This window comes from Salmo salar, chromosome ssa16 (genome assembly GCF_905237065.1).
Source record: "Salmo salar chromosome ssa16, Ssal_v3.1, whole genome shotgun sequence".
NCBI classification, from domain to species: domain Eukaryota; kingdom Metazoa; phylum Chordata; class Actinopteri; order Salmoniformes; family Salmonidae; genus Salmo; species Salmo salar.
Genome location: NC_059457.1, coordinates 85505771 through 85527051, shown reverse-complemented (window position 1 = coordinate 85527051; position 21281 = coordinate 85505771). Strand labels below are relative to the sequence as shown.

Here is a 21281-nt window from a genome sequence, read left to right as displayed (position 1 = left end):
TCCTACTGTATCAGGACCTGACCTGTCTACTGCTCCTAGTCAACTCCATCCTACTGTATCAGGACCTGACCTGTCTACTGCTCCTAGTCACCTCCATCCTACTGTATCAGGACCTGACCTGTCTACTGCTCCTAGTCACCTCCATCCTACTGTATCAGGACCTGACCTTCTACTGCTCCTAGTCACCTCCATCCTACTGTATCAGGACCTGACCTGTTACTGCTCCTAGTCACCTCCATCCTACTGTATCAGGACCTGACCTTACTGCTCCTAGTCACCTCCATCCTACTGTATCAGGACCTGACTACTGCTCCTAGTCACCTCCATCCTACTGTATCAGGACCTAACTACTGCTCCTAGTCACCTCCATCCTACTGTATCAGGACCTGACCTGTCTACTGCTCCTAGTCACCTCCATCCTACTGTATCAGGACCTGACCTGTCTACTGCTCCTAGTCACCTCCATCCTACTGTATCAGGACCTGACCTGTCTACTGCTCCTAGTCACCTCCATCCTACTGTATCAGGACCTGACTACTGCTCCTAGTCACCTCCATCCTACTGTATCAGGACCTGACTACTGCTCCTAGTCACCTCCATCCTACTGTATCAGGACCTGACTACTGCTCCTAGTCAACTCCATCCTACTGTATCAGGACCTGACCTGTCTACTGCTCCTAGTCATCCTAATGTATCAGGACCTGACCTGACTACTGCTCCTAGTCACCTCCATCCTACTGTATCAGGACCTGACCTGTCTACTGCTCCTAGTCATCCTACTGTATCAGGACCTGACCTGACTACTGCTCCTAGTCATCCTACTGTATCAGGACCTGACCTGACTACTGCTCCTAGTCACCTCCATCCTACTGTATCAGGCCCTGACCTGACTACTGCTCCTAGTCACCTCCATCCTACTGTATCAGGACCTGACCTGTCTACTGCTCCTAGTCACCTCCATCCTACTGTATCAGGACCTGACCTGTCTACTGCTCCTAGTCACCTCCATCCTACTGTATCAGGACCTGACCTGTCTACTGCTCCTAGTCACCTCCATCCTACTGTATCAGGACCTGACCTGTCTACTGCTCCTAGTCACCTCCATCCTACTGTATCAGGACCTGACCTGTCTACTGCTCCTAGTCATCTCCATCCTACTGTATCAGGACCTGACCTGTCTACTGCTCCTAGTCATCCTACTGTATCAGGACCTGACCTGACTACTGCTCCTAGTCACCTCCTACTGTATCAGGACCTGACCTGACTACTGCTCCTAGTCACCTCCATCCTACTGTATCAGGACCTGACCTGTCTACTGCTCCTAGTCACCTCTATCCTACTGTATCGGACCTGACCTGACTACTGCTCCTAGTCATCCTACTGTATCAGGACCTGACCTGACTACTGCTCCTAGTCACCTCCTACTGTATCAGGACCTGACCTGTCTACTGCTCCTAGTCACCTCCATCCTACTGTATCAGGACCTGACCTGACTACTGCTCCTAGTCACCTCCATCCTACTGTATCAGGACCTGACTACTGCTCCTAGTCACCTCCATCCTACTGTATCAGGACCTAACCTGTCTACTGCTCCTAGTCACCTCCAGATGGTTCAGACTCCTCCTAGGAAGCCTCAGGGCAGATTTCACCTGCAATGAGTAGACAGAGGAAAGAGAGTACAGTTATCTTGAATCCCCACTGACTGAATGTCACTCTGTTTCACTACAGTCAGGGATGGAAATGAAGCCAGTCTGCTAGCCCGAGGCTAGTACGTTTCAGACCGGGTCAGTATAAAAATGTGTTCAACTAGCCCTGCCGCAAAGGATATGTTGTATTATCAAAGATCTCATGGCACTTATTTCGGACCCGAGCTAGTAGAAATCGTGGTCTAGTACTAGCCCGGCTAGCCAGTGGCAACAGTCCTTCAGTTCTATCCCAGCCAGGGTGGATTGCAGGCTAGAGAACAGTAGGATGAATCTTTGTTGTTCCAAATGGCCGACTGTTTGGTAGACAGAAAACAAGGTCACAGGATTCTCTCAATGTAACAACCACACATTCTGATATCTGGACCATTTCCTCATAGGCTACTACCCAGGACCTACTACCCAGGACCTACAGTACAGGACCTACTACCCAGGACCTACAGTACAGAACCTACTACCCAGAACCTACTACCCAGAACCTACAGTACAGGACCTACAGTACAGGACCTACAGTACAGGACCTACTACCCAGGACCTACAGTACAGGACCTACTACCCAGGACCTACAGTACAGGACCTACTACCCAGGACCTACAGTACATTACCTACTACCCAGGACCTACAGTACAGGACCTACAGTACAGGACCTACAGTACAGGACCTACAGTACAGGACCTACAGTACAGGACCTACTACCCAGGACCTACTACCCAGGACCTACTACCCAGGACGTACTGTACAGGACCTACAGTACAGGACCTACAGTACAGGACCTACAGTACAGGACCTACAGTACAGGACCTACAGTACAGGACCTACAGTACAGGACCTACAGCACAGGACCTACAGCACAGGACCTACTACCCAGGACCTACTACCCAGGACCTACTACCCAGGACCTACTACCCAGGACCTACTACCCAGGACCTACTACCCAGGACCTACAGCACAGGACCTACAGCACAGGACCTACAGCACAGGACCTACAGCACAGGACCTACAGCACAGGACCTACAGCACAGGACCTACAGCACAGGACCTACAGCACAGGACCTACAGCACAGGACCTACAGCACAGGACCTACAGGACCTACTACCCAGGACCTACTACCCAGGACCTACAGTACAGGACCTACTACCCAGGACCTACAGTACAGGACCTACAGTACAGGACCTACAGTACAAGACCTACAGTACAAGACCTACAGTACAAGACCTACTACCCAGGACCTACAGTACAGGATCTACTACCCAGGATCTACTACCCAGGATCTACTACCCAGGATCTACTACCCAGGATCTACTACCCAGGATCTACTACCCAGGACCTACAGTACAGGACCTACTACCCAGGACCTACTGTACAGGACCTACTACTCAGGAGCTACTGTACAGGACCTACTACTCAGGAGCTACTGTACAGGACCTACTACTCAGGAGCTACTGTACAGGACCTACTACTCAGGAGCTACTGTACAGGACCTACTACTCAGGACCTACAGTACAGGACCTACTACTCAGGACCTACAGTACAGGACCTACAGTACAGGACCTACAGTACAGGACCTACAGTACCTACTACCCAGAACCTACAGCACAGGACCTACAGCACAGGACCTACAGCACAGGACCTACAGCACAGGACCTACAGCACAGGACCTACAGCACAGGACCTACAGCACAGGACCTACAGCACAGGACCTACAGCACAGGACCTACAGTACAGGACCTACAGCACAGGATCTACTACCCAGGATCTACAGTACAGGACCTACTACCCAGAACCTACAGTACAGGACCTACTACCCAGGACCTACTACCCAGGACCTACAGTACAGAACCTACAGTACAGGACCTACAGTACAGGACCTACAGTACAGAACCTACAGTACAGGACCTACAGTACAGGACATACTACCCAGGACCTACAGTACATTACCTACAGTACAGGACCTACAGTACAGGACCTACAGTACAGGACCTACTACCCAGGACCTACTACCCAGGACCTACTACCCAGGACCTACTACCCAGGACCTACTACCCAGGACCTACTACCCAAGACCTACAGTACAAGACCTACAGTACAAGACCTACAGTACAAGACCTACTGTACAGGACCTACTACTCAGGAGCTACTACCCAGGACCTACAGTACAGGACCTACAGTACAGGACCTACAGTACAGGACCTACAGTACAGGACCTACAGTACAGGACCTACTACCCAGGACCTACTACCCAGGACCTACTACCCAGGACCTACTGTACAGGACCTACTGTACAGGACCTACTGTACAGGACCTACTACCCAGGACCTACAGTTCAGGACCTACTTCCCAGGACCTACAGCACAGGACCTACTTCCCAGGACCTACAGCACAGGACCTACTTCCCAGGACCTACAGCACAGGACCTACAGCACAGGACCTACAGTACAGGACCTACTTCCCAGGACCTACTTCCCAGGACCTACTTCCCAGGACCTACTTCCCAGGACCTACAGTACAGGACCTACAGTACAGGACCTACAGTACAGGACCTACAGTACCAGGACCTACTACCCAGGACCTACTACCCAGGACCTACAGTACCCAGGACCTACAGTACAGGACCTACAGTACAGGACCTACAGTACAGGACCTGACTGATCCTAATCAGTCAGGTTTCAAGACTGGGCATTCAACTGAGACTGCTCTTCTCTGTGTCACGGAGGCTCTCCGCACTGCTAAAGCTAACTCTCTCTCCTCTGCTCTCATCCTTCTAGACCTATCTGCTGCCTTTGATACCGTGAACCATCAGATCCTCCTCTCCACCCTCTCCGGCGCCGCCCACGCTTGGATTGCGTCCTACCTGACAGGTCGCTCCTACCAGGTGGCGTGGCGAGAATCTGTCTCCGCACCACGTGCTCTCACCACTGGTGTCCCCCAGGGCTCTGTTCTTGGCCCACTCCTATTCTCGCTATACACCAAGTCACTTGGCTCTGTCATATCCTCACATGGTCTGTCATATCATTGCTATGCAGATGACACACAATTAATCTTCTCCTTTCCCCCTTCTGACAACCAGGTGGCGAATCGCATCTCTGCATGTCTGGCAGACATATCAGTGTGGATGACGGATCACCACCTCAAGCTGAACCTCGGCAAGACGGAGCTGCTCTTCCTCCCGGGGAAGGACTGCCCGTTCCATGATCTCGCCATCACGGTTGACAACTCCCTTGTGTCCTCCTCCCAGAGTGCTAAGAGCCTTGGCGTGACCCTGGACAACACCCTGTCGTTCTCCACCAACATCAAGGCGGTGACCCGATCCTGTAGGTTCATGCTCTACAACATTCGCAGAGTACGACCCTGCCTCACACAGGAAGCGGCGCAGGTCCTAATCCAGGCACTTGTCATCTCCCGTCTGGATTATTGCAACTCGCTGTTGGCTGGGCTCCCTGCCTGTGCCATTAAACCCCTACAACTCATCCAGAACGCCGCAGCCCGTCTGGTGTTCAACCTTCCCAAGTTCTCTCACGTCACCCCGCTCCTCCGCTCTCTCCACTGGCTTCCAGTCGAAGCTCGCATCCGCTACAAGACCATGGTGCTTGCCTACGGAGCTGTGAGGGGAACGGCACCTCCGTGCCTTCAGGCTCTGATCAGGCCCTACACCCAAACAAGGGCACTCCGTTCATCCACCTCTGGCCTGCTCGCCTCCCTACCTCTGAGGAAGCACAGTTCCTGCTCAGCCCAGTCAAAACTGTTCGCTGCTCTGGCACCCCAATGGTGGAACAAGCTCCCTCACGACGCCAGGACAGCGGAGTCAATCACCACCTTCCGGAGACACCTGAAACCCCACCTCTTCAAGGAATACCTGGGATAGGATAAAGTAATCCTTCTAACCCCCCTTAAAAGATTTAGATGCACTATTGTAAAGTGGTTGTTCCACTGGATATTATAAGGTGAATGCACCAATTTGTAAGTCGCTCTGGATAAGAGCGTCTGCTAAATGACTTAAATGTACAGGACCTACTACCCAGGACCTACAGTACAGGACCTACTACCCAGGATCTACAGTACAGGACCTACAGTACAGGACCTACAGTACAGGACCTACAGTACAGGACCTACAGTACAGGACCTACAGTACAGGACCTACAGTACCTGTAGGATTACAATCTGTTTTCACCTTGTGTCTCTCTATAGAGCTGAGGAAATCCAGGTCTGTCATGTCTGATATTCCTCCATGGACGATGAGCACTTTGTTATCGATGACTGTTGCTATGGGGAGGAGGCTGAACACATCCTGGACCAGCAGTAGGATGTCCCTGCCATGTGTCTGCAGAGGAGAGAGAGAGAAAGGTGTACATGTCTGCAGAGGAGAGAGAGAGAGGTGTACATGTCTGCAGAGAGAGAGAGGTGTACATGTCTGCAGAGAGAGAGAGGTGTACATGTCTGCAGAGGAGAGAGAGAGAGAGAGAGGTGTACATGTCTGCAGAGAGAGAGAGGTGTACATGTCTGCAGAGAGAGAGAGGTGTACATGTCTGCAGAGAGAGAGAGGTGTACATGTCTGCAGAGAGAGAGAGGTGTACATGTCTGCAGAGGAGAGAGAGAGGGTGTACATGTCTGCAGAGAGAGAGAGGTGTACATGTCTGCAGAGAGAGAGAGAGGTGTACGTCTGCAGAGGAGAGAGAGAGAGAGAGAGGTGTACATGTCTGCAGAGAGAGAGAGAGAGATGTGTACGTCTGCAGAGGAGAGAGAGAGAGAGAGGTGTACATGTCTGCAGAGAGAGAGAGAGATGTGTACGTCTGCAGAGGAGAGAGAGAGAGAGAGAGAGGTGTACATGTCTGCAGAGTGGTCATGATAAGAAGCTGCCACTAGATGGCGGTGAAAACAACTACATAGGTCGGTGTGAACAGCGAAGGGGACTTTACCTTGTACTTCTGCATAACTTCTTTAGTGAATCCATATCTGAAAAACAGAAAACAGAGCAGTGTTTATATACTGCAATGTTGTGCTTGTCATGCATGTTCTTGTGTGCAACAAAGGACAGTTCCAAGCAACATTTGTTGTCTTGTGTGTAAAAAACCTGAAATAAAGTTTAGGGATTTTGTATCTGAAGCATTGTACAGGTGTGCTTGTACTAGAATTTAATAGATATGTGAAACAGCTGGGGGTTGTCCAGGACCAATTAGAATGAAAATGCTAACGTGTTTCTCTGTCTGGTTCATGATGTGGTCCTCGTGGTTGCCTCTGTTCAGGGTCATGTGGTCTGTGTGTCTAACTACCGGAGGTTCATGATGTGGTCCTCGTGGTTGCCTCTGTTCAGGGTCATGTGGTCTGTGTGTCTAACTACCGGAGGTTCATGATGTGGTCCTCGTGGTTGCCTCTGTTCAGGGTCATGTGGTCTGTGTGTCTAACTACCGGAGGTTCATGATGTGGTCCTCGTGGTTGCCTCTGTTCAGGGTCATGTGGTCAGGGTAGAGGAGCAGGTAGGCAAACAGCAGGATGATGATCTCCACAGACTTCTTCCCTCGGTCCACAAAGTCTCCGTTGAACACGTACGGCGTCTCTGCCGAGGGGAGGCCGTTCTGAAAGAGATGGAATAATTATTATGGAAAAAGTAGGCCGTTGTTTCTGTTCATGTAGTGTCACAAGTATACTATGTCATGTACAGTATCATGTCAAGAGCCTAACCTTGTAGAATATGAGCAGCAAGTCATCTAGTCGGCCATGTAAATCTCCTGAAGGAAATGACAAGCATTAGAAGATTTTAAAACGGCAGTAGACACATTTCCTCCTAGAAATTAGACCATCCATGGCATATGAAACCAAAATGACTGGGTTCATTGGTTAACTGAGTTAATCAACAGTTAATTAACATTCTCTCCGACATTAATGTTCTGTGTGTGTGTTTAACATTCGTCTCAAGGATTCTTGAGTTTGATGAGATGCGTCTCTGACTACAGGGAAGGAGGCCATTGAGGTGAAACAAAGTCTTTTCATTATGTATATAAACAACCGGAGAAAGAGCTCTATTTTGGGAGCTGAGGGGCTGTTGTGTCCTAGATAGTCAGTCTTGTTGTGTCCTAGATAGTCAGTTTGTTGTGTCCTAGATAGTCAGTCTTGTGTACTAGACAGTAAGTCTGTGTTGTGTACTAGACAGTAAGTCTGTGTTGTGTCCTAGACAGTCAGTGGTGTGTCCTAGATAGTCAGTGGTGTGTCCTAGATAGTCAGTATTGTGTACTAGACAGTAAGTCTTGTTGTGTCCTAGACAGTAAGTCTTGTTGTGTCCTAGACAGTAAGTCTTGTTGTGTCCTAGACAGTAAGTCTGTGTTGTGTCCTAGACAGTGTCAGTGTTGTGTCCTAGACAGTAAGTCAGTGTTGTGTCCTAGACAGTAAGTCAGTGTTGTGTCCTAGACTAAGTCAGTGTTGTGTCCTAGACAGTAAGTCAGTGTTGTGTACTAGACAGTAAGTCAGTGTTGTGTCCTAGACAGTAAGTCAGTGTTGTGTCCTAGACAGTAAGTCAGTGTTGTGTCCTAGACAGTAAGTCAGTGTTGTGTCCTAGACAGTAAGTCAGTGTTGTGTCCTAGACAGTAAGTCAGTGTTGTGTCCTAGACAGTAAGTCAGTGTTGTGTCCTAGACAGTAAGTCAGTGTTGTGTCCTAGACAGTAAGTCAGTGTTGTGTCCTAGACAGTAAGTCAGTGTTGTGTCCTAGACAGTAAGTCAGTGTTGTGTACTAGACAGTAAGTCAGTGTTGTGTACTAGACAGTAAGTCAGTGTTGTGTACTAGACAGTAAGTCAGTGTTGTGTCCTAGACAGTAAGTCAGTGTTGTGTCCTAGACAGTAAGTCAGTGTTGTGTCCTAGACAGTAAGTCAGTGTTGTGTCCTAGACAGTAAGTCTGTGTTGTGTCCTAGACAGTAAGTCTGTGTTGTGTCCTAGACAGTAAGTCTGTGTTGTGTCCTAGACAGTAAGTCAGTGTTGTGTACTAGACAGTAAGTCAGTGTTGTGTACTAGACAGTAAGTCAGTGTTGTGTACTAGACAGTAAGTCAGTGTTGTGTACTAGACAGTAAGTCAGTGTTGTGTACTAGACAGTAAGTCAGTGTTGTGTCCTAGACAGTAAGTCAGTGTTGTGTCCTAGACAGTAAGTCTTGTTGTGTCCTAGACAGTAAGTCTTGTTGTGTCCTAGACAGTAAGTCTTGTTGTGTCCTAGATAGTCAGTGTTGTGTACTAGACAGTAAGTCAGTGTTGTGTCCTAGACAGTAAGTCAGTGTTGTGTCCTAGACAGTAAGTCAGTGTTGTGTCCTAGACAGTAAGTCAGTGTTGTGTCCTAGACAGTAAGTCAGTGTTGTGTCCTAGACAGTAAGTCTTGTTGTGTCCTAGACAGTAAGTCTTGTTGTGTCCTAGACAGTAAGTCTTGTTGTGTCCTAGACAGTAAGTCTTGTTGTGTCCTAGACAGTAAGTCTTGTTGTGTCCTAGATAGTCAGTGTTGTGTCCTAGATAGTCAGTGTTGTGTCCTAGATAGTCAATGTTGTGTCCTAGATAGTCAGTGTTGTGTCCTAGATAGTCAGTGTTGTGTCCTAGACAGTCAGTTTGTTGTGTCCTAGATAGTCAGTGTTGTGTACTAGACAGTAAGTCTTGTTGTGTCCTAGATAGTCAGTGTTGTGTACTAGACAGTAAGTCTTGTTGTGTCCTAGATAGTCAGTGTTGTGTCCTAGACAGTAAGTCTTGTTGTGTCCTAGATAGTCAGTGTTGTGTCCTAGATAGTCAGTGTTGTGTCCTAGATAGTCAGTGTTGTGTCCTAGATAGTCAGTGTTGTGTCCTAGATAGTCAGTGTTGTGTCCTAGATAGTCAGTGTTGTGTCCTAGATAGTCAGTGTTGTGTACTAGATAGTCAGTGTTGTGTACTAGACAGTAAGTCTTGTTGTGTCCTAGATAGTCAGTGTTGTGTACTAGACAGTAAGTCTTGTTGTGTCCTAGATAGTCAGTGTTGTGTACTAGACAGTAAGTCTTGTTATTGTGTACTAGATAGTCAGTGTTGTGTACTAGATAGTCAGTGTTGTGTTATTGTGTACTAAACTCAGCAATAACAAAAAAGAAACGTCCTCTCACTGTCAAGTGTGTTCATTTTCAACTTAACGTGTAAATATTTGTATGAACATAACAAGATTCAACAACTGAGACATAAACTGAACAAGTTCCACAGACATGTGATTAACAGAAATTGAATAATGTGTCCCTGAACAAAGGGGGGCTCAAAATCAAAAGTAACAGTCAGTATCTGGTGTGGCCACCAGCTGCATTAAGTACTGCAGTGCATCTCCTCCTCATGGACTGCACCAGATTTGCCAGTTCTTGCTGTGAGATGTTACCCCACTCTTCCACCAGGGCACCTGCAAGTTCCCGGACATTTCTGGGGGGGGAATGGCCCTAGCCGCCGAACCAACAGGTCCCAGACGTGCTCAATGGGATTGAGATCCGGGCTCTTCGCTGGCAATGGCAGAACACTGACATTCCTGACTTGCAGGAAATCACGCACAGAACGAGCAGTATGGCTGGTGGCATTGTCATGCTGGAGGGTCATGTCAGGATGAGCCTGCAGGAAGGGTACCACATGAGGGAGGAGGATGTCTTCCCTGTAACGCAAAGCGTTGATATTGCCTGCAATGACAACAAGCTCAGTCTGATGATGCTGTGACACACCGCCCCAGACCATGACGGACCCTCCACCTCCAATCCCGCTCCAGAGTACAGGCCTCGGTGTAACGCTAATTTCTTCGACGATAAACACGAATTCGACCATCACCCCAGGTGAGACAAAAACGCGACTCGTCAGTGAAGAGCACTTTTTGCCAGTCCTGTCTGGTCCAGCGACGGTGGGTTTGTGCCCATAGGCGACGTTGTTGCCGGTGATGTCTGGTGAGGACCTGCCTTACAACAGGCCTACAAGCCCTCAGTCCAGCCTCTCTCAGCCTATTGCGGACAGTCTGAGCACTGATGGAGGGATTGTGCGTTCCTGGTGTAACTCGGGCAGTTGTTGTTGCCATCCTGTACCTGTCCCGCAGGTGTGATGTTCGGATGTACCGATCCTGTGCAGGTGTTGTTACACGTGGTCTGCCACTGCGAGGACAATCAGTTGTCCGTCCTGTCTCCCTGTAGCGCTGTCTTAGGCGTCTCACAGTACGGACATTGTAATTTATGGTCCTGGCCACATCTGCAGTCCTCATGCCTCCTTGCAGCATGCCTAAGGCGCATTCACGCAGATGAGCAGGGACCCTATGCATCTTTCTTTTGGTGTTTTTCCAGAGTCAGTAGAAAGGCCTCTTTAGTGTCTTAAGTTTTCATAACTGTGACCTTAATTGCCTACCGCCTGTAAGCTGTTAGTGTCTTAACGACCGTTCCACAGGTGCATGTTCATTAATTGTTTATGGTTCATTGAACAAGCATGGGAAACAGTGTTTAAACCCTGTACTATGAAGATCTGTGAAGTTATTTGGATTTTTATGAATTATTTTTGAAAGACAGGGTCCTGAAAAAGCGACATTTCTTTTTTTGCTGAGTTTATACAGTCAGTCTTCTGTCCTAGACAGTCAGTCTTCTGTCCTAGACAGTCAGTCTTCTGTCCTAGACAGTCAGTCTTCTGTCCTAGACAGACAGTCTTCTGTCCTAGACAGTCTTCTGTAATTGTGTACCAGACAGTCAGCCTTGTGTTATTGTGTACTAGATAGTCAGTCTTGTGTTATTGTGTACTAGATAGTCAGTCTTGTGTTATTGTGTACTAGATAGTCAGTCTTGTGTCCTAGATAGTGTTGTGCACTAGATAGTCAACTTGACATCTGGACACTCACATCCCCCCCCCAAAAAACTAAAGGCCTTTAAATGAAATGAACCAAGAAGTACAAGACAGTACATGGTCAAATATTGGACAACATAGTTAGCAGTACTGAAAACAATATTGGGGTGGTGGATTAGTTTCCCTCATACAGTGTAAAGTGCTTTGATCATCTGGAAAAGCGCTATATCAATCCAATCAATAAAAATGAACAACAACCTACCACATATTGTGATCTCCTTGGCGTAGGGTGTGGACAGGTGAATGATGTTTGGCATCTGTTTCAGGAGCTTCTTAGTCTGGTGTAACAACTGCAGCATGTATCTACCATGGAGAGGCTGAAAGAAGAGGAACCATCAGGTAGGACTATAGGTTATTGATCTGTTATTATTCATTAAGCTGCTGTCGTGTCTTTGGGCACCATTAAACTGAAGACACATTTATCAAATTAACTCCCTGCAATTATTATTACGCGATTAAACTGATTCATCGTTTAACTGTAATTAACTAGGAGATCGGGGCACCAAGGAAAATATTCAGATTACAAAGTTATAATTTTCCTAATACAACTTTCCTATATTATAACATTATATATTATATTATAGTATCTGACCGATTATCTTCTGGTTTAAATGGTGTATTTTACCTCGCATCAGTCTCATCCCAAACGTCGTAAATTGTTGTATCTGCACGAACCCAGTCTTCACTAAGTCATCCATACATCAACTGTCTTAAAATAATGTATTCACTAAACAAAGTAATTCACAGAAAGCATACAAACAGTAGTTATCGTCAAAGAATTGGTAGAGTAATTTTCCCTAGTGGGCTAAACCGGCATGGCGGCTTGTTTAAACAAACAAGAGGGGGTCAGCTGAGAAGACCCTACAGAGTTGATAAATATTAACAATTGATATGCTAATCCTTTGCACATGACCACTCACTCATTCGGGAACAATTGCAATCAATATATATTTACGCTCAGTGTGTCGTCGGGATCCTTGTTGGAGAGTTTTTGTCCTGTTGGAGAGTTTTTGTCCGCGTTCTCTCTCTCTCAGTTAGAATGGATCTTTCAAAGCGACATTTATTAATGTCGTTATAGAATGGATGTTTCGTCGGTCTTCGCGTTCGATGACATATTTATAGCTGCAGACTATTAATTAATATCAAAGACTTGTTATTATTCTGTCGGTATCGATAGTCTAAAAGTTAACCACGTGGTATGGTTAAACTTCAGTAGACGAATGCATGGTCAAACCTTGGCTCTCTCTTCTGAGGTAAGCTGGTCTAGTGAAAGAACTTCTAGGTGGGGTTTTTATACTTGAACATAGAACAGGCTGTCACATGACGCCTTGTCCTGTCTGTGTCCCTGGGGGCGTGCCGATGACTGAGTTAAGCTTTGAACAGAAATACAATTCTATCACATTAACATCAGTACATAGCCTCTCAACATATTCCAAATAGCTTTAATCTTATTAAATCATTGTATACAACCATTTAGATGCAAGTCCCATAGCTGAGGCTATTATATAAACCTTAGTATGGTAATATGGCAATATTGTCTCTAATGAGTATCACAAAATTGTACCAAGCGGACCAGTTCGTAGCTGGATTCTTCACCGATCTTTTATACCTTCTCCAGAACATGTCGTTCGGTTCCCCAATTCTGTGAGTTGGAAGAATTCCTTTGTCTCTCTATGAAACCCCTCTCTGTCTCAAAACTGGGCCATGAGGCCGGACATTCTCCTTTGGAATTTTACGACCCCTCTCACCACAGCCTGGGTGGGGGGAGGTAGGTAGGGGGATGGTGCATAGAAAACCCAGAGGGCAAAGGGAGGGGGTTCAACTGTGTTCTCTGTACCCAGAGAGAGGGCAACGTCATGACACTGCCATACTGTCCACAACAGCTCCTGTACTCCCTGGGCACATGTTCAGAAAGCAGTCCTGATCTAGGATCAGTTTTTGCCTTTTAGATCATAATGAGTATGATTATATGGACACGGTGAAGTTGATCCTAGACCAGCACTACTACTCTGAAACGCTTTAAGAATACTGGTCCTGTAGCACACAGTGGGAAAAATAAAGTTTGAATTGAATGGTCCGGTACCTGTTGTTCTTTGAATGCAGAGAGCAGGGCGTTGGTGTGAGAGACAGTGAGGGGGAAGGTGAGGTGAGGACCGCTGTAGGACTCAGGAACAGTGATCTGTTCATACATGGTCTGTCTCTCTCTGTCTGACCACGGGTCAACCACTGGGTCCAGCAGGTGGGAGATCAGATCTGACAACATGGAGGATGAAACACACAGGGTTAATAGAATAGAACACACAGGGTTAATAGAATAGAGTTGTGGGGTTTAAAAATTCCAGTAACTTTCCCCAAATCCCCTGGTATTCCTGCTTACTGCCTCCTGATTCCTGGAATCTTCCAACTGGGATTTCTGGAAAACCTGGGAATTTTAGGTAGGTTACTGGAATTTTACAACTCTAAATAGAGTAGAATCAAACTGAATAGAATCAAATCAAATATAACTTTATTAACACACTAAAACAGGATGTCAAACACATTTGTACATGTTCAGGGTATCTCTGTTTACTCCTCTGGAATAGCCTGCTATAGTAGGTTAATGTCCAGCCATAGACACTCCTTTATGCAGACAAACAGGCAGGACATCATAATCAGATGTTGTTATTGAAGAGGACAGCAGCCACACCTCTCTCAGACCCTATCTGGGGAGTGGTCGCTTCCGTCTTCAGAGCACGTCTCTAAACAACCAGTCAGTTTATCATATTACTCTGATCAAAACCACAGAGATCACCTATACTGTAATTAATATTGTAAAAATAGGCAAGATGGTCTGAGCATCATCTCCTGTTGTCTTCAACACTAAAGGGCCTGGCTAATTATCTGCAGCAACGTGTTGTTCTGTACGTGTACAGGCAGGCCCCAGCTGTAGCAGCAGCAGTCACAAGAACACAATATCCCACATTACTACAACAGAGAAAAACAGAAATGCATGTGGATGTGGTTGCTAAGCAACATCTTCACCATAATATGTTTTAGGCATAGGCTATTAATGGATCGGGACGTTTTTTGTTCAGTCTATAAATAATTATGGGCATTCCATTTTTTTGTGCTAGGAACTGACAGTCCAACAATTTTCCTGAAAACATTATAAGAAAATGTTAGTTACCTGGGCCATTCCCATTGAGTTGAGTGACGTTGTCCAGCATGAAACTGAAGAAACTGGAGAGCTGAGGAAGATTCAAACATAGTCAGTTGTATTCCATATGACCAAGTACTAACAGACTGTGTTGGCCTGCTGGGCTAAAGCCGAGGCCTCTTCAGGTCTCAGTTAAACCACCTGGGTTCTTCTCCATTACCTGTAGCTGGTTCTGCTCCCCAGCATACTCTATAGACTGGAAGATGTTCCAGGTGTATCTCTGTCTCATCTCTAACCTGGCCATGTAGCGTCTGTACCAGCGCTGGATCAGGATAGCTGCCTTCATAGCTGAGAGGAGGAGATGGAAGACGTGATAAAATAACAGTTTAATAACAGCCCTCTGCAGGTAGTTAACCATATTCAATAAAATAACAGTTTAATAACGTTGCTGTTTAATAACAGCCCTCTGCAGGTAGTTAGTGGTATTGAATAAAATAACAGTTTAATAACAGCCCTCTGCAGGTAGTTAGTGGTATTGAATAAAATAACAGTTTAATAACGTTGCTGTTTAATAACAGCCCTCTGCAGGTAGTTAGTGGTATTGAATAAAATAAGTTTAATAACATTGCTGTTTAATAACAGCCCTCTGCAGGAAGTTAGCCATATTCAATAAAATAACACTTTAATAACAGCCCTCTACAGGTAGTTAGCAGTATTGAAAACTAATGAAGCCATGAGGGAGTCAGAAAACACAAAGATAGAGGCAAAGAGAAAGAGACACACAGGATGACCATGGGTATTGACCAATAAGACACTATGATACAGTAAGGTTGACCAATAGGACTCCGCAATAGGGGTGACGTGAGAGGAGGCCTCTTACCCAGTGCAGGGCTGGAAGTGTTCTTGGCCGTCTTGTCTGTAGTGAGGAGTGATTAAATAAAATCATTTATAGTGAGACAGTTCAGAGGGAGAGAGGCAGAATTAACAACACACCAGGGAGGAAAGAGAGAATTAGAAGTAGAAAATCCCTTCAGAGTAAATTCATTTAAACATGTTTGTCAGCTAAAAGAAGAAGTAAAGAAATAAGGCAAAGAAAAGCAGAACATTTTACCAACATCTTGAAAACATTCAACTATAGTAGGAGGGAAAACTACAAGATTTCTAATTCATCAGCTGCTGGCTGATAAACATACTGAATTCTCAAAGATGTCAAAAGGTGCTCTATGATCAAACTGTATATTCACTTGATTCACAATCTACGAGATGTAGCCTGGTCCCAGATCTGTATATTCACTGGATTCACAATCTACGAGATGTAACCTGGTCCCAGATCTGTTTGTATTGTCTTGCCAACTACAGTTTTCTGCTATGCCAACCTTAACAGATCTGGGACCAGGCTACATGAGTCCTGGGGGAAGACAATCAGAACCATCACTTGTCCCTAGTCTGTCTCACCTGTTGTCAGTCTCCTCCCCTTGTTGTCGGTGGTGACGGAGGTGCCACATCCCATAATGCTAGTCACTACAGGCGTCCAGCAGTCACTACAGACGTCCAGCAGTCACAGGTGTCAGTGACCCAAGGGTTCTGTATCATGTAATATTATGCCTGTGGCCATTCTGTTAGGGGCAAGGCAGTATGTCTGTGAATGGAAACAGAGAGGAGAGAGAGTCAGACAGGCAGACAGACAGAGGGCGAGAGAGAAAGAGAGAAAAGTTGCATACTCCTTGAATCCTCTCTCCTCAAAACCCATTGGATGGGTCCCCAGCGGTCCCTCCCCTCTAACCTTCTCCTTCAATTGGTCCTTAGAAGGAGACGAGAGAGGACGCGAAAAGTACACTACACGACCAAAATCATGGGCATTAATATAGAGTTGGTCCTCGCTTGCTGCTACAACTGCCTCCACTCTTCTGGGAAGGCTGTCCACTAGATGTTGAAACATTGCGTACGGGACTTGCTTCCATTTAACCACAAGAGCATTAGTGAGGTCGGGCACTGATGTTGGGCGATTAGGCCTGGCTCGCAGTCGGCGCTCCAACTCATCCCAAATGTGTTCGATGAGGTTGAGGTCAGGGCTCAAGTTCTTCCACACCGATCGACAAACCATTTCTATATGGACCTCGCTTTGTGCATGGGGGCATTGTCATGCTGAAACAGGAAAGGGCCATCCCCAAACTGTAGCCACCAAATTGGAAGCACAGAATCATCTAGAATGTCATTGTATGCTGTATCATTAAGATTTCCCTTCACTGGAACTAAGGGGCCTAGCCTGAACCATGAAAAACAGCCCCAGACCATTATTCCTCCTCCACCAAACTTTACAGTTGGCACTATGCATTGGGGCAGGTAGCGTTCTCCTGGCATCTGCCAAACCCAGCTTTGTCCATCGGAATACCAGATGGTGAAGCGTGATTCATCAACCCAGAGAACTTGTTTCCACTGCTCCAGAGTTCAACGGCGGCGAACTTTACACCGCTCCAGCTGACACTTGGCATTGCGCATGGTGATCTTAGGCTTGTGTGCGGCTGCTCGGCCATGGAAACCCACTTCATGAAGCTCCCGACAAACAGTTATTGTGATGTTGCTTCTAGAGGCAGTTTGAAACAATAGTGAGTGTTGCAACCGAGGACAGACTATTTTTACACGCTACAATACTTGGCAGTCCAGTTCTGTGAGCTTGTGTGGTCTACCACTTAATGGCTGAGCCGTTTGTTACTCTTAGATGTTTCCACTTCACAATAACAGCACTTAAAGTTGACTGTGGAAGCTCTAGCTGGGCAGAAATGTGACGAACAGACTTGCTGGAAAGGTGGCATCCTATAACAGTGCCACGTTGAAAGTCACTGAGCTCTTCAGTAAGGCCATTATACTGCCCATGTTTGTCTATGAAGATTGCAAGGCTGGGTGCTCGACTTAATACACCCATCAGCAACAGATGTGGCTGAAATAGGCAAATCCAGTCATTTGAAGGGGTGTCCACATACTTTTGTATACAATTGAGATGTAATTGAGGCTGTCCCTGCTGAAAAGCCTCCAGTTGAAGCCTAATTGTTGATGTTCACATGTGAATTGGTTAAAATCAGTAACGGGTTGCCATGGAGGCGCATGTTTGATATAGCATGAAACAAAAAGTCCATTGGGATCAACTATGAATAACCAACATCTCCTCGCTCTCAGCCTCTGTTACAACACCCCAGCAGCATCTCATCTGACAAACGGCTCTTTAGTAGGGGAAAAAAACGTCAAAATACGCACATAATTGTGTTCTATTAAATTAAACATGTCGCAAACTAATTCATCCTGCAGTATGCCCATTGATCTGCATGGAGACAAACACCTGTTGCTGTTCACATGTAAAATCTGCCGAGGTGAATATAGTAATTCAATTCCCTACACAGAATGCAACAGCTGAGTCAGTGACCAACAGCCTGTTGCCAGTAAACGACAAGTCCAAGACCACCCAGCTCATCTAGGAACCTACCTGTTCGTCCTGGACACCGGTTGGGGTGATAAAGATGTCCGGTTGTGCCGCAGCAGTCTACGCCAAAATGTGAGTCTTGCACATAGTGTACGCTTCCCTAATCAACACGCGTCACGCACCGCGAGGAACAAAAGCGTCCATCTGATTTCCGCTTTCCCCACGCGCCGGAGTTGGCTATGGTTGACTGAGTTTGGCGCACATCTGCTCCCCTGACAAGACAAGCAAATGCATCAATTATGGTCATGCCTTTCCCCGCCCCTCGAAGTAATTGGACTGCCATTAGAGGCGCGCATACCGCGTTAACATTTCATTATACAACCTTCAGGTGCGATTTTTGTTTTACACATTTAGTGGTGCATTGATTTGTTGGAATGACAACAAATAGAGTAAAAACAAAGACATCTTTATTAAATATACATAAAATTCAAAGTGTTCATAAGACCATTCAGGCGCCCGGTTGCCTGGCATATTTTCTCCCCTGTCTCAGCCGTGCCATGGCAGTGTGGACCTCTAGTTGGGTGATGACTTTCCTCCTGTTGAGCCGTGACAGGCGGGCGGCCTCGGAGCCGACCAGACGGACCAGCACCCTCCGTGGGCAGGTAGACTCGTTCACCAAAAAACGGTCCATGGTGGGGATGCCGTCACCCTGTAATAAAAAGTGCTCCCTTGTAGGTTTCCGTTCCAAACCTAAATGTAACGCACCCGAATCTAACAGTTAGCTGGTTGATACATTTTATCAGGTTAGTTACGGAGGTTGGATCAAATACCTACAGCAGGGTAGCGCTCCAGGAATAGGGTTGGCGAGCCCTGTGACATTCATTTACACCAAATAACTAATTAATGCCAAATGTGGCCCATTATTTCCAACCTCTCTCCGGATCTTGTAGATGAAGGTAGAGTAGGCCTTGTTTTTTCTCTTCTGCTCTCTGAAGGGTTTCTTCGTTGTTCTGCTAACAAAGACCTTCATTGTGTTTTTCCTTTGGATTGTCTTATAAAATGTTCAAATTTACAATTACCTTTTTATAGGCCTATGACACCCACTTTGGTGTTATGAAGATTGAATTCAGCCTTGGGCAATTTATCTATGGCGTGCACCTGTGCTGTTCACGCCTGGCTGGGTCACTTTTAGTTCCAGCATTCTGAAACGTTTTGACACGTTAACCCATCTGACCAATCGGAGAACCTATTTATCTTTATAAATAAAAATGGTACTTCCTGGTCGGAAAATAATGAAAACCTTATCCAGAAAGTCTGGGGGTTGCTGTTACGTTGAACCCCCACACACACTATTCCCCTTATTCTGCAAAGAAATCATTTCCTAAAATAGATAACCCCAAATGCCTTGAATACACCTTCTGCTCCATGATATGGGTGACAGGGTATAGCAGCTGGGCCCCTTCAGGGCAACTAGCCATTAGGACCACGCTCTGGTACATTACACATTGCATTACTGTATCCTCATTGCATTTTCCCAACTGGCCCTCAACAGATGAGGGAGGGACTTTGTGAGGAGATAAAGGGTATTACTGACCATTAGTGTCCTGTGGATTATCATAATCCTTCCCTGGTGCTATCAGAGAGGCTACAGTATAGTGCTTCAGTGTGGTCCTGTCACTGTGTAGGCATGAAGATGGAATCCCATGGACAGTGTATTCTGTTGGCCCTCCTGCTTCTGTCTAACGGTATGTTCATCTCTTCTTTGCCTTTGTCTTCCCTCATTATGTCTTTGTCTCTCTGGATGGTGAGCTTGATCACAGCAGGACCTCAGAGTGTAGGCTTCTACAGTGTGGTGGGTTGAAGTGGTTGTACAGGCTTAATATACACTGTCAAATATTTTCACATACTGGTTGATTGGTGGTGGATTGAATACTGAAAGAAAAGTATTGGTGGTGGGTTGAATACTGAAAGAAACATATATTGGTTGATTGGGCTCTCGAGTGGCGCTGCAGTCTAAGGCACTGCATCTAGAGGCCTCACTACAGACCCTGGTTTGATTCCAGGCTGCATCACAACTGGCTGTGATTGGGAGTCCCATAGGGTGGCGCACAATTGGCCCAGCGTCGTCCAGGTAAGGGTTTGGCCGGGGTAGGCCGTCATTGTAAATAAGAATTTGTTCTTAACTGACTTGCCTAGTTAAATAAAACATTGGAAAAAAATTGGGGTTGGATTGAATACTGAAAGAAACAAATGTGATTTTTCTTAGGTATTTCTGTTATAAATAGGTGGATTGTTCTAGTTTTACTGTAGCAGTTATGTGACTAGTTTCCCAACATTCAAATCCCTCACCAGGCTACATGCATCACTGGATAATGTGCTGGATTATTTGTGGTCTAGTAGTCAGACTGTGGAATGGACAGACTGTACATGTATGGAATATGAGAGACTTGTTATGGTTGGAAAGTGTTTCTGTCTTTACATGTAATGTTCTGTCTCTGTGCTGCGCTGGGGGTCTGTCCCAACAGTTCTAATCCGTGTACACGCTCAGGAGGTAGGTGGAATCAAATCTAGTGATTGATCATCAAACATATTGATAATGTAATGTATGTGTGAACTGACTGATGTCCTCCAACCTAAGGCAGAGGTCTTCTCCAGCTCCAGTCCTGCAGAGCCTCTGGGTGGGCCTGCTTTAATTCACACCCAGCTGCAAGTAGTTCTCCAGGACCTGAGCTAAAGAACCCTGCCCTGGCCTTAGAGACTAATGTTCCATCTCTCCCTCTCTGTGTTTCAGGGGGAGGAAGTGACTGAGACATGGACAGGACGAGCCTGTAAGTGTGACTGTGAGGGGGCAGAATCCCCAACCCAGTTCACCTCCCTCTCCCCCACCCCACCACGTGTCATGGAGTGCATGCCAGGTAAATACCAAGCCTTCTGTCTCTCTCTGTCTCTATCTCTCATTCTCTCTCTCTATCTCTCGTTCTTTCTCTCTCTCTGTCTATGTCTCTCTGTCTATCTCTCTCTGTCTATCTATCTATATCTATCTATCTATCTATCTATCTATCTATCTATCTATCTATCTATCTATCTATCTATCTATCTATCTATCTATCTATCTATCTATCTATCTATCTATCTATCTATCTATCTATCTATCTATCTATCTATCTATCTATCTATCTATCTATCTATCTAT

General features: G+C 46.2%; 2 protein-coding genes and 1 non-coding gene across 7 annotated transcripts in view; 1 reads left to right on the top strand and 2 right to left on the bottom strand.

Annotated features, from left to right (window-relative positions):
• ppef1 (protein phosphatase, EF-hand calcium binding domain 1) overlaps nucleotides 1-15014 on the bottom strand; it is a 91862-nt gene extending 76848 nt beyond the window's left edge. Inside the window, exons 1-9 of one of the 3 annotated variants that reach the window (XM_045698320.1) lie at nucleotides 14894-15014; nucleotides 14704-14764; nucleotides 13621-13790; nucleotides 11740-11854; nucleotides 7381-7427; nucleotides 7108-7274; nucleotides 6618-6654; nucleotides 5873-6022; nucleotides 1581-1649 (exon numbers count right to left, since the gene is read on the bottom strand). In XM_045698320.1, coding sequence (XP_045554276.1) covers nucleotides 1581-1649; nucleotides 5873-6022; nucleotides 6618-6654; nucleotides 7108-7274; nucleotides 7381-7427; nucleotides 11740-11854; nucleotides 13621-13790; nucleotides 14704-14764; nucleotides 14894-14977 — 900 coding nt within the window. In that variant the 5' untranslated portion in view covers nucleotides 14978-15014. Of the gene's footprint in view, nucleotides 1-1580; nucleotides 1650-5872; nucleotides 6023-6617; nucleotides 6655-7107; nucleotides 7275-7380; nucleotides 7428-11739; nucleotides 11855-12162; nucleotides 12200-13620; nucleotides 13791-14703; nucleotides 14765-14893 lie in introns of those variants that run through there. The other 2 variants (XM_045698321.1, XM_045698322.1) reach the window with 2 other exon arrangements.
• A 541-nt stretch (nucleotides 15015-15555) lies between these two features.
• LOC106572476 (uncharacterized) overlaps nucleotides 15556-21281 on the bottom strand; it is a 13210-nt gene continuing 7484 nt past the window's right edge. The window contains exons 1-3 of one of the 2 annotated variants that reach the window (XR_006759869.1): nucleotides 18152-18397; nucleotides 16129-16312; nucleotides 15556-15589 (exon numbers count right to left, since the gene is read on the bottom strand). This is a non-coding gene — a transcript (uncharacterized protein). Of the gene's footprint in view, nucleotides 15590-16128; nucleotides 16313-18151; nucleotides 18398-21281 lie in introns of those variants that run through there. The other variant, XR_006759870.1, reaches the window with a different exon arrangement.
• Nucleotides 19521-21281, top strand: part of LOC106572464 (retinoschisin) — an 11198-nt gene continuing 9437 nt past the window's right edge. The window contains exons 1-3 of one of the 2 annotated variants that reach the window (XM_014146678.2): nucleotides 19526-19833; nucleotides 20614-20639; nucleotides 20880-21003. In XM_014146678.2, coding sequence (XP_014002153.1) covers nucleotides 19776-19833; nucleotides 20614-20639; nucleotides 20880-21003 — 208 coding nt within the window. In that variant the 5' untranslated portion in view covers nucleotides 19526-19775. Of the gene's footprint in view, nucleotides 19834-20613; nucleotides 20640-20879; nucleotides 21004-21281 lie in introns of both variants that reach the window. The other variant, XM_014146685.2, reaches the window with a different exon arrangement.